Source organism: Manis pentadactyla, chromosome 7, assembly GCF_030020395.1.
Source record: "Manis pentadactyla isolate mManPen7 chromosome 7, mManPen7.hap1, whole genome shotgun sequence".
In the NCBI taxonomy this organism is placed as follows: domain Eukaryota; kingdom Metazoa; phylum Chordata; class Mammalia; order Pholidota; family Manidae; genus Manis; species Manis pentadactyla.
Genome location: NC_080025.1, coordinates 56,191,722 through 56,205,883, shown reverse-complemented (window position 1 = coordinate 56,205,883; position 14,162 = coordinate 56,191,722). Strand labels below are relative to the sequence as shown.

The 14,162-nt window shown below is 35.8% G+C and overlaps 1 protein-coding gene across 1 annotated transcript in view; it reads right to left on the bottom strand.

Moving 5' to 3' along the window:
• Window positions 1–14,162, bottom strand: part of COG5 (component of oligomeric golgi complex 5) — a 397,019-nt gene that overhangs the window by 73,568 nt on the left and 309,289 nt on the right. The window contains exons 13-14 of the mRNA XM_036918977.2: window positions 7,844–8,005; window positions 5,713–5,812 (exon numbers count right to left, since the gene is read on the bottom strand). Of these exons, the coding sequence (XP_036774872.2) occupies window positions 5,713–5,812; window positions 7,844–8,005 (262 nt within the window). The remainder of the gene's footprint in view (window positions 1–5,712; window positions 5,813–7,843; window positions 8,006–14,162) is intronic.

Here is a 14,162-nt window from a genome sequence, read left to right as displayed (position 1 = left end):
AAGAACAAAGAAAAACTGAAGGAACAAAACAGCAGCAGACTCACAGAACCCAAGAATGGACTAACAGTTACCAAAGGGAAAGGGACTGGGGATGATGGGTGGGAAGGGAGGGATAAGGGCGGGGAAAAAGAAAGAGGGCATTAAGATTAGCATGTATAGCATGGGGGGGGGGCGCGGGGAGGGCTGTGCAACACAGAGAAGACAAGTAGTGATTATATAGCATCTTGTTACATTGATGGACAGTGACTGTAGTGGGGTGTGGGGGGGGTCTTGGTGAGGGGGTAGCCTGGTAAACATAGTGTTCTTCATGTAATTGTAGATTAATGATAGCAAAAATAAAAAATAAAAAATAAAAATAAAATAAATAAAATAAAAAAGTTTATGCTGTGCACATGAAACTAACATGTTATATTCCAATTTTATCTCAATAAAATACATACACACATAAATAAATATTTAAAAATTTTAATACACACTAATGGGATTCAAGTAGGAAGATAAGGCCTTTGGGAATAAAAAGGGAAATTCAAGAACCTACATTTTTGGTTATTGCCATGTTCCCAATTTGGTTGTTTGACAGGTGGCATAATTAGTTGGTCCTAATCCTTCATCCCTCTTTGCATCCACCTCTGCTGTTTAATACTACACTGTGGACAGATTGTTTTGGTGATCCAAACTTACGGGAATACTTCCTTTCTTGTGCTTCTGCCTTCAGCATGAGATCAAGTCCAGGACAGCTTACTGCAGGAATAGACACATGCCGAAGAAAGCAGAGTGCTATGGCTAAAGCCAGCCTAGATCAGCAACCAGCCAGCTGCGAGCACACCTAGCTAAGACCAGCAAAGTCATCTGGCTACCCTATCTGTCCTGAGAAGTATGAGCAATGAACGCTTATTGTCAGCCAGTCAGGTACTGTCGTTGTCTGTCATGCAACTCTTGTGGCAACAGGTAATATAGATTTTGACAGATTTTAACTGACAACTTCGAATTTTTTACTTTCTCCTGAAAATATTTCCTAATGATAATAACCATTATTTGACAGTTCTGTCTTCACAATGGCTGACTGAATCTCAGACAAGCATGACCAGCTACTGCTAACCTGGCTCAGCCCCCAGAAAAGCAAGCTCTATAAGTCAGGGAAGCAGGTCAGAAAGCTAGCTTAAAGGAAAGAAGGAGTGATCCTAAAATAGTCCAACGTAAAAACTGAGGTACGAAAGAGTGGAAGGCTCTCTAAAGAATCAAGAGGGTAGGGAACCCAAAGGTTTCAGTGTATTTGTACTACAGCTTTAAGTGCATTTGGTCCAAGAGAATCTACTGACCTGTTTCATCTACTTGCACATTATATAAAAAAAAACTCTTCCAAGTGATTTCATGTTTTTAAAAAATCTTTTACTTATTATAATAAATATAGGTTATTACCATATGATATTACATGGAGCAGTAGCCAGGTAGATGACATTTAAATCTGCATTAAAATAATCCTTGTAAAAAAAAAGTTGAATGCATATGTTTCTATATCATCATTTAAATATCACACATGTGGTACATTTTGTACAAAGAATAATATAAAGAATTTACAAAGCTTTAAAAAACCCTACTACTATCTATACTATCTATAACTACTGACCTCATACACAGCCACCACTGACCTGCATTGAAGTTGAAACCTTCCTTAAATGTCATTCCTATTATTGTTTCAAATGGTCTGAACCTAATTAAACGCCAATCTACTTTCTCAGTTTATAATACTTGACATTTATATCATGACCCTAGATGCCATTCCCTGAAACCATCACATAATACTTACTGTTGAAAAATGCTCTTTAGAATTTACCTTTTAAAAAGACTACTTACTAGTATATTTGCCTATAATTTTGATATCACAAGTTTATAAGCCTATAAATTATAAAGATCCCATAATAATTCCCTTCTATACTAATATTTTAATTTCCTTTTAACATAGGACAAGGAAAACATTGACTCAAACTTGTTACAGCAAGGGCTAGTGACATTTTATTCTAAAGGTCACATTTCAGAACTATACAATTACCAATACATCACCATTAAATTATCTACTCAGCTCAATCATAAAATATTATGATATATACATCTATAGGTATATTGCGTATTTTGAACATGTAAGTTTTACTTTCAGTAAATTAATTATAACTTCATAATTACTGTCAAGACAAATAACTAATAATTTTAAAATAAACAATATAAAAATCACTGATCTCATTTTCACAAAAGAGCACCTTGGAAGCTGATATCACATGATATGTACTAAATGAAATACATATTAGAGGAAGTAAACCCTATTGTTTTGTAACTCAAGTGAGAATTCATGAGAATCCCTATTATTTCTAAATTAAACTAAAATGTTTAAATATCTACTATGCACCTAATGTTTGTATCTCCCCTGCTGCCCCCACCACCCCATTCGTATATTGAAACCTAATGCCCAAGGTGATATCTTTAGGCAGTGGAGCCTTCCAAAGGTGATTAGGTCATGATGGTGGAGCCCTCATGAATGGGACTAGTGCCCTTATAGAAGAGGCTTGAGAAAGCTCCCTTGCCCCTTCCATCATGTGAGGTTACAGGGAAAAGACAGCCATCCATGAATCAGGAAAGAGGCTTTCACCAGACACCAAATCTGATGGTGCCTTGATCTTTGGAATTCCCAGCCTCCAGAATTGTGAGAAATAAACTGCTGTTGTTTATAAGCCATTCAGTTTATGGCATTTTTTAATAGCAGCCCGAATGGACTAAGACACTATCCATTAAGAACACAGAAGTTAAATAAACTATGATAAACAAAATATATTATGCATGTATTAAAATAGTAGGACAGACCTCCATGCATATTGTAAAGTAAGTAAATCACAAACAATATGTATAGCATAATCCCACTTTTCTTAAAGAAGAAAACTTATTTGTGTCTCTATATAACAGAGTTTTTAAAGTTTGGTCTAGAGTCAAATTTGAGTGTGAATACTAGTTTCAACACCCGCTAGCTGGCATTCTACTTTTAGCAGACTACTTTGGACGTGCTACTAGCCTTTCTCAGCCTCAATTTTTGTATACTGTAGTGGTGGATATTGATACCTCCATTCCCTAGGACTGCTGTGAAATAAATAATACATGTAACTGACATGGCATAATTCAAACCACTATAAATGCTTAGTAATGGTAGTTACTCTTAATGGCATACCCTACCTAACCTTAAGAAATGAATTCTCTGGTACCATTTAGAATCAGAAAAAAAGATTCAAGGATTTGCCCTATAAAGGTTTAGGCTTGTATGACACATAATTTTGATGATTAACAAGAGAAGAGACTTAGAAAAAAATAATACATATGCAATGATAGAATACTTTCAGATTATTATAAGCATATATATATATGCAATATATAATTTATATGTTATATGCTACTATGCCCTAGAACATTAAAATGATGAGGTTGAAAAGAAGTAACACAGTTTTCACAGGCATAGAGAATACATATCCACATATACGTGTTAAGTTTAGATGATCATAAGGATGTTCCACAGAAAGAATCAACCTGAAAAATACTTTTACAAGCCTTTATCCTGATGTGAATTAAAGCTACAGGTAAGTATTCTAAAATGTTCTGATAGCCAAGAAACTTCCACAACTAACCTTTAGGGAAATGAATTTCCGGTTCTGGAAAACTACATTCTACATTTCAAGCTCAGTATCTTCAAGTCACTCATTTTGGAAACAGGCTTATCTTAATCCGAGCTTTCCTTTATCTCACTGCTTGAACATTCCATTAACGATCTGATTTCTGTCTCTTTCCAACCTTGTGGACTTAAATTTTTCATCTATAAAAGGAATCCTCCATTTATGATGTAGTTATCGTATCAAATTTCAGGTCAATGTTTCCATTTACAGAGTAAATATTCTACTAAAAAATCTTTTTCAAGTCGTTCTCCCACTTAAAGACTTTAATATTCAGTTATTTTCCTCTGAATGTTTTCAGTGAAATAATTCTAAAAGAATAGGAATAGGGCAATATCAAAGAACAAAGCATGCCAAATCTAAAAACCAGAGGAGTGGCAGAAATAGTTCTATTAAAGGCCAAAAATTAAGAGATGAACACCAAAATGTTACTTAAGTCCTTAATCAATAATGTATTTTAAAAATATAGCATATGATGCTCTTTGTACTTTTATTTAATGCTTAGGTTTCTTTACAAACTAAAATGAAAGTTGAAAATGACTTTCTATCAACCTTTACCATTATAGGGTTAGTAGGCCGAATAATTAAGGGTCACAGACTACTTGACCAACAGTATCAATTCAATTAAATGTTCTGATCTATTTTAATTTGTCAAAGCCTTCTGACATTACTGCTTTAGCTGAAGTTGTATGTTGCCATTACTACTGCCCACTCCTGCCTCAGAAAAGCTAACTACTTTCTATACATACAGTGGCTCTTCCCTAAAATGCTATCCTCAAGTAGGACCATCTTCTAAGGACTTTTTTTCCCTACATCTTCAGTAACTACACTAAACTCTATTGTACAATACTGAATTTCATTTACAGCAGAAAACCATGTTTTTTAAAGCAATGAACATCATGATAAAGCTTCTATTTAAAAAGTTTGAGAGTTCTAATTACCTACCAAGAGCTTCCATGGTCTCTGTAGGGCCAGTCTTCAATAAACAAATTTTAAAGAAAGATGCTTTAAACTATCTGTCAAGGCTGTAAGAACAACCAAATGGCAACTAGCACCATATTAATATGCAAACAATACCTGGCCATCCATTGCAACTGAAAGTAAGAAGCCTTCATGATATGACTGTTACCATCAAGGATCATTTTATGCAAATTTCTTCAGTTTAGTTTACTACTAGTCTACCCTAAAAATTATTCCAGAACCAACTAGAACTACTAGGACATAGGTAAAACCAGATTCCTTCATTTTTTGATGTTATGATTAGGAGTTGTCAGAGAGGCTAAACTGAAAACATGGTTGGCCACTCCTTTAAAGGTAGTAGAAATATCAGATTTTGGTATATTCTCCAAACTTAGTCCATCAATCACAGTTCAAAATATACCAGAGCCTTATTCTTGAATTTGTTAACATATACATACTAGTTAGATACATGTGCTTAACATTAAGCATTAATGTACACAGAATTAAAAGTATGATTCAATTATATAGCTATTATTTTAAATACATGAAAAAAACTGTTTCAAAAAGAACAATTTGAGGGTGAAACTTCCATGCTTGAGGGTTAGCACCTTTGAAGTATACATCAATCTTTTTTCTATTACAGTTTGAAACTTCCTCCAATCATCTGCTAACAGTTGAAGTCAATTTCACACTAGGTAACAGTGCATGAATGCTATCTAGAGTGAGTGGTCACATGAGAGGGGAAATCTGATCAATCTGAGGTAATTACAGTTTTTAAAATATACAGCTAGCCCACAAAGTGGCACATGCACTTTGAAAATCCTTATATACAGTGCATTCTGAAAGTATACCAAAGGTACAAGGGCCATTTTAAAACAGATGTTAATAGTTTACTGGTTTAAATTCATCAGAAAGCTTCATATTTCCACTGAAGTATAAATGCCAGAAGTTAATATTCAGACAGTTCAATATTTGTCATCAGTCAAGTACTGCATAACTAATAATTTTAAATAAAACCATGAAAGTTTACAGAAGGGATATCACTTACAAGCTGCTCTGATTTTACACCATATAACTGGATGGTCTTTGCCACGTTTTTTGACACAGCTAATGTGAGGCTTGTATCAACAGCAGCTACATTCAGTTCACTGGAGAAAACAAAAACAGGCTTTAATTATAAGCAACATAGTTCATCAACAATGTAAAAAGGAACATAAACCTAAACCCAATAAGCAATGTGGGGATCTTTTTATAGATTTCATTGATTGCTTCAAGGAATTGGTTACATTGTATCATTTTCCCTCCTAAATTCAGCATTAGGAAAAAGTGCTTTGAGATGGCCTGGTTAATAACCAGTTTCTCATTAATAAAAGCACATCATGTGTGGGTTCAGGCTGTCATTAAGAGAGTAAACTGTGACAGATTTTTTTAAGTAGCACTCTTGTTAATACTGATAAGTGCAATTAGAGACACTGCACATCACAGACATCTGCAAGGAAATGACAGCTCTTGAGTGGAAATGATGACCTTGGAAGGACATAGGCTAAAAATATAAATTACACATAAAGATACTCAGTTTCTGGAGAAATTATGCCAATTCACGCTATTTTGTATAGAGCAGCTTTTTAAATATATCAAAAGCATGACAAGGATTTAAATTTGAAACTTTAAAAATTTGGATTCTTAAAATGTACCTATGTCATGTTTATTTTCAACTTTAACACTGGATTAATTACAACATTTGCGCTGATGGCTAAAAAATAAAAATATTTATGAAGATCATGAAAAGAATATCAGCAGTTAAAAACTGCATGCAAAAAGCTATATACAAGAAAGCAGGAAAAACAATTACTATCTCTGAACTAGCAGAATAAATCTTGGTACTTACCAGATTCTCTTTATGAAGAAAGTGAAGGTCTTTGAAACAGTACTAGTACATACTATATGCGATAAAAATGTCCTTTCTATAAGTGAGGTATAATTTTAATAATGCCCACTTTTAGGTTTTATTAAACACTGGTGTAAGTATGCTTCTTCAAGCTCTACATTCTGATTATGGCATTGCCAGGCTGTGTAGAGGAATGGGAGAGGTGCCTCTTTAACATGGTCACAAATATGTTAAGAGATAAAACAATCCAGGACTGCTGTCACTGCCACACTGAACAGATAATGGAGACAAGAGGGTTAAAAATCTAGAGTCAGGACTGTCACTGCCACACTGAACAGATAATGGAGACAAGAGGGTTAAAAATCTAGAGTCAGGACTTTGGAAAGCCAGGGTAATTGTGGGAAGATTTAGAATCAAATTGCTGGGCAATTTAGATACTGTTTTACAGGTATGTCTGCATCTGGAAATATGCTTATGTAGATCACACTCATGAATTTTAGTCTTACTCTAACATGCCCCAGAATCACCATCTTCAAATTTGCAAATTAAAGGAATTTAGATAGTTCTATGCCTTGGTTCTATATTGACTAACTACTATTTTTATACTATACTAACTCAAATACTATATACTAACACCAATACCAACTCAAAATATTCATCTACAAATACACAGACCTACTGTTATGACAACTTATTAGATATGACAAAAACAGAGATAATCTCAACTGCAAATTAATCTGGGTAACTGTAAATGTCTAAAGGCAACTGTACAATTACATTGTCTGCAAGCATTCAGGTGTCACCTCTCTGAGGATACCTTCCCTCCTGAGAGTTTTTAAAAGCTGGTCACATTGACTTACAAAGCTTAAAATAGCAAACACAAGTAAGCTAATCAAGATCATGATCCTGTGTGTGCCATAAAATACGTTCTGGATTCAAGATAAAGACGATCTCTCTATTTTAGCTTCTCAATTTATAAAATTATTTTTATGCTTCCTTTCCTGTGTAATATTAGATATTTACTATAGCATGAAAAATTAGGTTTACTTTGCATCCTTGAAAAGATACAGAATACTTATAATAGACTATTTTTAGACTGTAATGAAATGGTTTTTGTTAATTAGAATCTCAAGTACTCTATGTGCACTTATTCACTGCAAAGCTCTGGATTTAATTGCAGGACTAATTACTTGAATAATTTGAGACAAATTAAAAATGTACTGCTATCATAAACCACTAACAAATGTGGCAGGCATTTTATGACATGCCATTACATATAAAAAATACATACCTTGCTATAGTTTTAATGATGCCTTCAAGTTCATCTGCAGAAGGAGGATTACGACCACCAGGGGGGAAAACCAAATTTATAGGATCAAAGAGTCGAGATAAGGATTTTGATAGATATGCAGCTTCATAGGGTTGCAGTGAGTCTTTCAAAGCCTTTTCTGGACTGTGGGAACAAAATTTATTAAAAATGAACTTATACAAAACTAAATGCTACTATATCAGGCTGTAAATACCTTTCTTAAAATCTAAATAACTCTTGTATAAAATGTAACTATATGAAGAAAAAGAAAAAATTTTGTTTAAGAATGTACAAATATACTTACAAATACATAACTAAATGTTTATTAAAGACTAAGCATTCCTAGGTACAAATGTAATATAATATGCACCAATACCTACTGTAGGAAGTATGTCACTTGAAACTGAAAGAGTAACACTGTAAAATCATATCAATTCTAATGGAGCCATGCCTCTACTTAGCAAATCCTGTTGTTAAGAGTATCCAAGCATACACTAAGAGGAAAGTGTGCAGAGACCTGCTCCACTCCCCTAAACCTGCTCACCCTCAGCCGCCATTTCCCAAACAGGCTCACTGTCTGAGAGGAGAGTGTATGTCTAGGTTTTTATCAGCCTTTTCCCATGCCAAAACTGTTACTAAGAATGAGCACAAAATAAAAAGTATTTGTGAAAGTCCTACAATCACGTAAGTACTCCTAACTGGAGTTCTAAGCTGATTAGTTTTACAGTATTCTTCATAAACTAAAACTTAGCCTACTAAATACTTCTTCCCTCCTTAGTCTTCCCGTCTTCAATCATTTGTGCTGGTTTTCATTAGCAGCCCCATCATTGGGTCCTATGTTTTTCCTTTGACAAATACCATCAAATGTCTATAACCATTGTTTTCCCATATCATTTCATATCACTCTTGTTTATGATCCTTTTACCAGCCCATCATCTTTTTTTTTAACAAATCCCCCTTCATCCTAAATGCTGACGTTGAAAACATCTGACCTGCTCCTTCATATAATATATGAAACTTGGCTTTTTCCCTTTCCAACCCTTTCTGGTCAGCTGACAAGGGCAGTCGGAATGCTCTTGGCTCCTACATCATAATTCCAAAGTTATCTCTTAACACGTTTTCTCACTCAGTAAGTATTTCACTTGACACATATTTACTGAGAATACTATGTACCAGGTCCTAGGTAAGTACTGGGAAGCTACAGATTAAAAGTGCTTTACAGTCTAGAGAAGCACTGTGCAGGTAAAGGGCTAACTGTAATAACTTCTCTAGCAGGTGAAGACAAAAAGACCACAAAGGCAACAGGGAAAAACGAATGTCTAACTCTGTCTGCAGCAGTCCTCTTTTGAAGTGCATATCATCTATATTTAAACGTCTTCTCTATTTTTGCTCCTGTCATTTACTGACCTTAAGATGCCTCTTTTCCACAGAAATTTCAACAATGAATTCTAAGTACTAAACGCTCTTCCTATTCTCCAAATCTGCTTGTAAGGATCCTTGATGACTACAATGCCCAAACTGGTAACTTCTCTAAAATCTAGCCTGTGTTATTAGTCCACCTTTATTTTAGCTTTACTATGGAGTTTCCATATTTGATTCACCATCTGGAACTGCTCCATTTCTAAGATCTCTAAGCTTGAAGACAACTTTACACACCCTCTCTTCCTCTTATCTTCTTCCTTCCCACAAATACTATTAAGTCTCCACAATTTTCCAGGTATTTCCTAGGTGCAGGTATCAAAGCAGTGAAGTCAATTAAAAAAAAAAAAAAACTTCCCTGTCCTCTTAAAGCTTACATACTGATGAGAAACACAAAAAATAAAAAATTTTTGAAGAGTTCAATATGGAATACAATAAAGAGTGGTAAGTCCTAAGAGAAAAATGAAAGAGGCTAGAGAATATATTTAGGTGGTTTTCTCTTTTTTTCCATCTCATTTTAGATAGGATGAAGGAGGGCTTACTGAGAAGATGTGAGGGAAGAGAAGGAGCAAGTCAGACAGATTTCCAGGGTGAGAGCTTTCTACGAGGTGAGACCAGAAAGTGCAAAGGGCCCCAGAAGGGACCATGGTTGGCTGTATTTGCTAGGAGCAGAGAACTTAGGTGACAGAACAGTACAAGATGAAGTTACAGAAAAAACAGATGGAACAAATCATGCCAAGCCTGTATATCAACAAATAGATTTTACTGACAAACTTGCTCTTTGACCTTAGTGGGGCCATCATTATAGAACTCTTCCTACTCTCATCCTCCATCCGCCTACCTGGTCATATGTCCATATCAATCACAGCCGACCATTTCAAGGTGCTCTCATTAGCATCCTAATTCTTCTAATTCACCTTTCTTTCAAACCTCTTACTAATAAAAACTTATTTAGATGTCTCTTTATCTACTGCTAAACTGCCTAAGTATTGCAGAGAACAAGTAAATTGTATCTATTAAACATTTATACAAATACCTCATTTCAAGAGACCTGAAGCTCAAAGTATTAACCTGTATAAGTCTGGGAAGAGGAAATCCCAGGGCAAAATACCTCTAAAAACCGAAATCAGTCAAAGGGAGAAAGTTAAAACCCGTTTATTGTTCACAAACTGCAGTGTGGCCGATCTCTCTCTCCTGTCTGGAAGAAGTTAGCCAGCCAGCAAGCCAGCCCCCGCCCCTTAACCTCTTAGGTACAGATAAGCCTAAACCCTCCATAGCCTAGGTAATTACCCATTGATATGGAAATGAACTTCTCTCCACCCCTGAGGAATGAGGCAAACGCACTAAAGCCATACTTCTTTCCACCACTGAATACCTATTGATATGCAGATGTACTAAAGCCACGTGAGATATTCTGGAAATGTTACAATTTTACCCACAACCTGAAATTTTACTTTTACAGCTCTCCACTCCCTGTAAGCAACCATTTGCTTCTACACTAAGACCAAAACCACTAGCAATGACCTTTATCAACTTGGACCTCTCTAGCTTTTTTTTTTTCATTTGTAACTTCATCTATTCTCTGTGATTTTCCCATTACCTCAAAGAAAGAGGAGACTTATTTATTTTTTCATACCAAAACTTAAAAAAAGGAAATCCACTGCCTCTTTTCCCATTTTTCTTTTTCATAAACTATTTATTTAGATATTAATTCACATATGTAATTCACATTCAGTTCAACCATTTAAAGTATATAAATTCAATGGGTTTTAGTATCTACACAGATGGATGCAACCATGCAACCATGGCCACACTCAACTTTGGAATGGTTTTTATCAACCCCAAACCCTTTAACTATCACCCCTTTACCTCCTCACCCCATGCATAATATTAAGCCCACTAATCTACTTTATATCTCCATAGATTCGACTATTCTAGACTTTCAAATGAATAGGACCACATAGTATGTGGTTTTTGTTCCTAGCTTCTCTCAGTATAATCTTTTCAGGGTTCAGTCATGTTGTACCATCAATCAATATCTCATCCCTTTTTATGGCTGGCTAGCATTCCACTGTATGAATATATCACTTTTTGTTTACCCATTTGTCTGTTGAGGGACATCTGAGTTGTTTCTATCTTTTGGCATAATTAAACGTTTGTGTACAAATTGCTTTGTGAATATATTTCTAAAAATCTGTGTAGTATGTTTTGTTTTTATATTGGTAAAATACAAAGTTTAGCATTTTAACCATTTTTAAGTGTACAGTTCAGTGGCATTAAGTACATTCATACACGGTTGTGCAACCATCACCACCATCCATTCATCTTCAGGACCTTTACATCATGCCATACTGAAACTATATCCATTAAACAATAATTCCTCATTCTCTCCGCAGCAACACCAAATGTTTTTATTTGTCATAACTAAATACCTAGAAGGAGAACTGCTGGGTCATATGGTAACTGTGTTTAATTATTTGAGAACAGACAAACTGTTTTCCAAAGCCCTGTGAATTTTTTATTTCCACCAGCAAATGTATGAAGGTTCTAATTTCTCTATATCCTTGTCAACACTTATTATCATTTTGGTTACAGTCATTTTAGTAGGTGGGAAATGGGAACTCATTTGTGGTTTTGAATTGCATTTCCATGATGTTAAGCCTATTTTTATTTGCTTGTGGGCCATCTGTTTATGTTCTTTGGAGATAGGTCTATTCAGATACTTTGCCCATTGTAAAATTAGGTAATTTGTCTTTCATTGTTGAATTGTAAGGGTTTTTAAATATATTCTACATGTAAGTCTATTGCCAGACACGAGTTGCAAATATTTTCTCCTATTCTTGATGTAGTCCTTTGAAGTGTGAGGCAGGAAAATAGATATGAGCAGGGTAGAAAGAGAAAAAAGCCAGAAAGTCCACTAAAAAAGACCCAAAATTCATCAATTAAAGCTCAAAAGGCCAAGAGCAACTTGGCCTGGAATGTTTGAATATTTCCTAGATAAAGGAAGGTACCTCAGCACGGCACACGTCTTTACTGTGTTAATCATGCAGGCCCAGCATACTTTCTTAACCTTTACCTATATGCTGCTTTTTTCTCCTTCCTGCCCAAATTAAGTGATTTGAAACCTAGGCAACTAATTTAGCATGCAGGCCTAGCTGTAAACAACACAGTAGAAGGCAGGAAAGATTACATCTTAAAGATTGTATTTTAATATCCAGAAGTTAAAAATGTTAAGATTCTTAACTTACTCCTTAGCAAACAGACAATAACTCAGCCCACCTTGGGGGTTGGGCAGGCAGCCTGTTTGATATGCTCCCAGACCAAGACGCAGGTATCCCAGGGAGAAATCAGAGCAGGAACTTCCTTGTGTTAAGTTAATCCTAAGAATTCAAAGACCACTTAACAAGTCTGTACCCCCCACCCCCGCCCTTGGTCATATTCCTAAAGATTCCTTAAAAGGGGAAACCCCCAACCTTTTGCGGTGCTCCTCTCACTGAGGTCGCCTGCACTTTCTGTTAGGCTGGAGGAAGGAAAAACAAGGACATGCAAACAGAACAGAGAGATACCATAAAAGGAGAACAGACCAGACCCCAAGGTCCATGCCTTATATGGAAAGGGGACAGCTCTCCCTGAATTCCATCCTTCTCATGTGCCAACTAAGACCCAGATGTCAGCCTCCTCCCTTTTGGAAGGAAAAAAAGTTTCTAGTTGTCTGTTATGTCACCTTTAGCCAATCATACCTCTCCACACCCCCTAGGATAGCTTGCCCACTCCTCCCCCTCCTAACCCCTTATAAGCCCCCACCTCCCTGATCCAGGGTGACTTCCCTGGCCTGTAATACCCAGACCGGGGAACATCACCCGGGAATTGCGCTCAAATAAACTGCCTGGCCCTTTGTTGCCTCTCGTCGCCTGCTTATTTCGGCTAGAATTTATCTTACACTTTCTAAGTGTGTAACCTTTTAACTTGAAACTCTCTCTTTTCAAACTTTCAGGGTGTGCTCCACTCTCTGAGGTCACCCACACTTTCTAAGTGTATAACCTTTTAATCTTAAACTTTCTCTCTCCAAATCTTTCAGGCACCTCTCCTTGCTGAGGTTGCCTGCTGCACTTCTTCTCTAAGTCACTTTAAATAAAACTTTTACTCTGCTTCACTACTGTGTCTCTGCCCTTCAATTCGTTGTCGCGGTGGGGACAAGGACCGAGGAAAATACACAATGTTCCCCCAACAGAAGCACAAAAGTTTTTAATTTTGAGATAGTCTAATATATATTTTATATGCATCTATCAATTTGTATTTTGTTGCTCATGCTTTTGGTGTCACAGCTAAGAGTTCTTTGCCAAATCCTAAGTCATGAGAATTTGCCCCTATATTTTCTTCTAACAGTTTCATATTTTTGACCTTACATCTGGTTTTTGCTCCATTTTGGATTAATTTTTATATAAGGTATGATGTAAGGGTCCAACTTCCATCCTTTTATATGTAGCTATCCAACACAACTTACCAAAAAGTTAAATAAAATTATCCCCATTGAACAATCTTGACAAACTTTTTGAAAACCAGCTGACCATAAATATATGGGTTTTTTTCTGGACTCTTAATTCTATTCCACTGATCAATATGCCTATCCTTGCACCAGTACCATATCATTTTGATTGCCATTGCTTTCTAGTAGGCTTGTAAACTGGGAAGTGTGACTCTTACTTTATACTTCATTTTCAGGAATGAGTTGATTAGTCCAGGTACCTTGCAATCCCATATGAATTTCAGAAGCAGCATGTTACTGTCTACAAAGAAGTCAGCTGAGATTCTGACAGCAACTGAGTTGAATCTGCAGATCAGTTTGGGATGTATTGCTTCTGAACAATGTTAAGTGATGTGA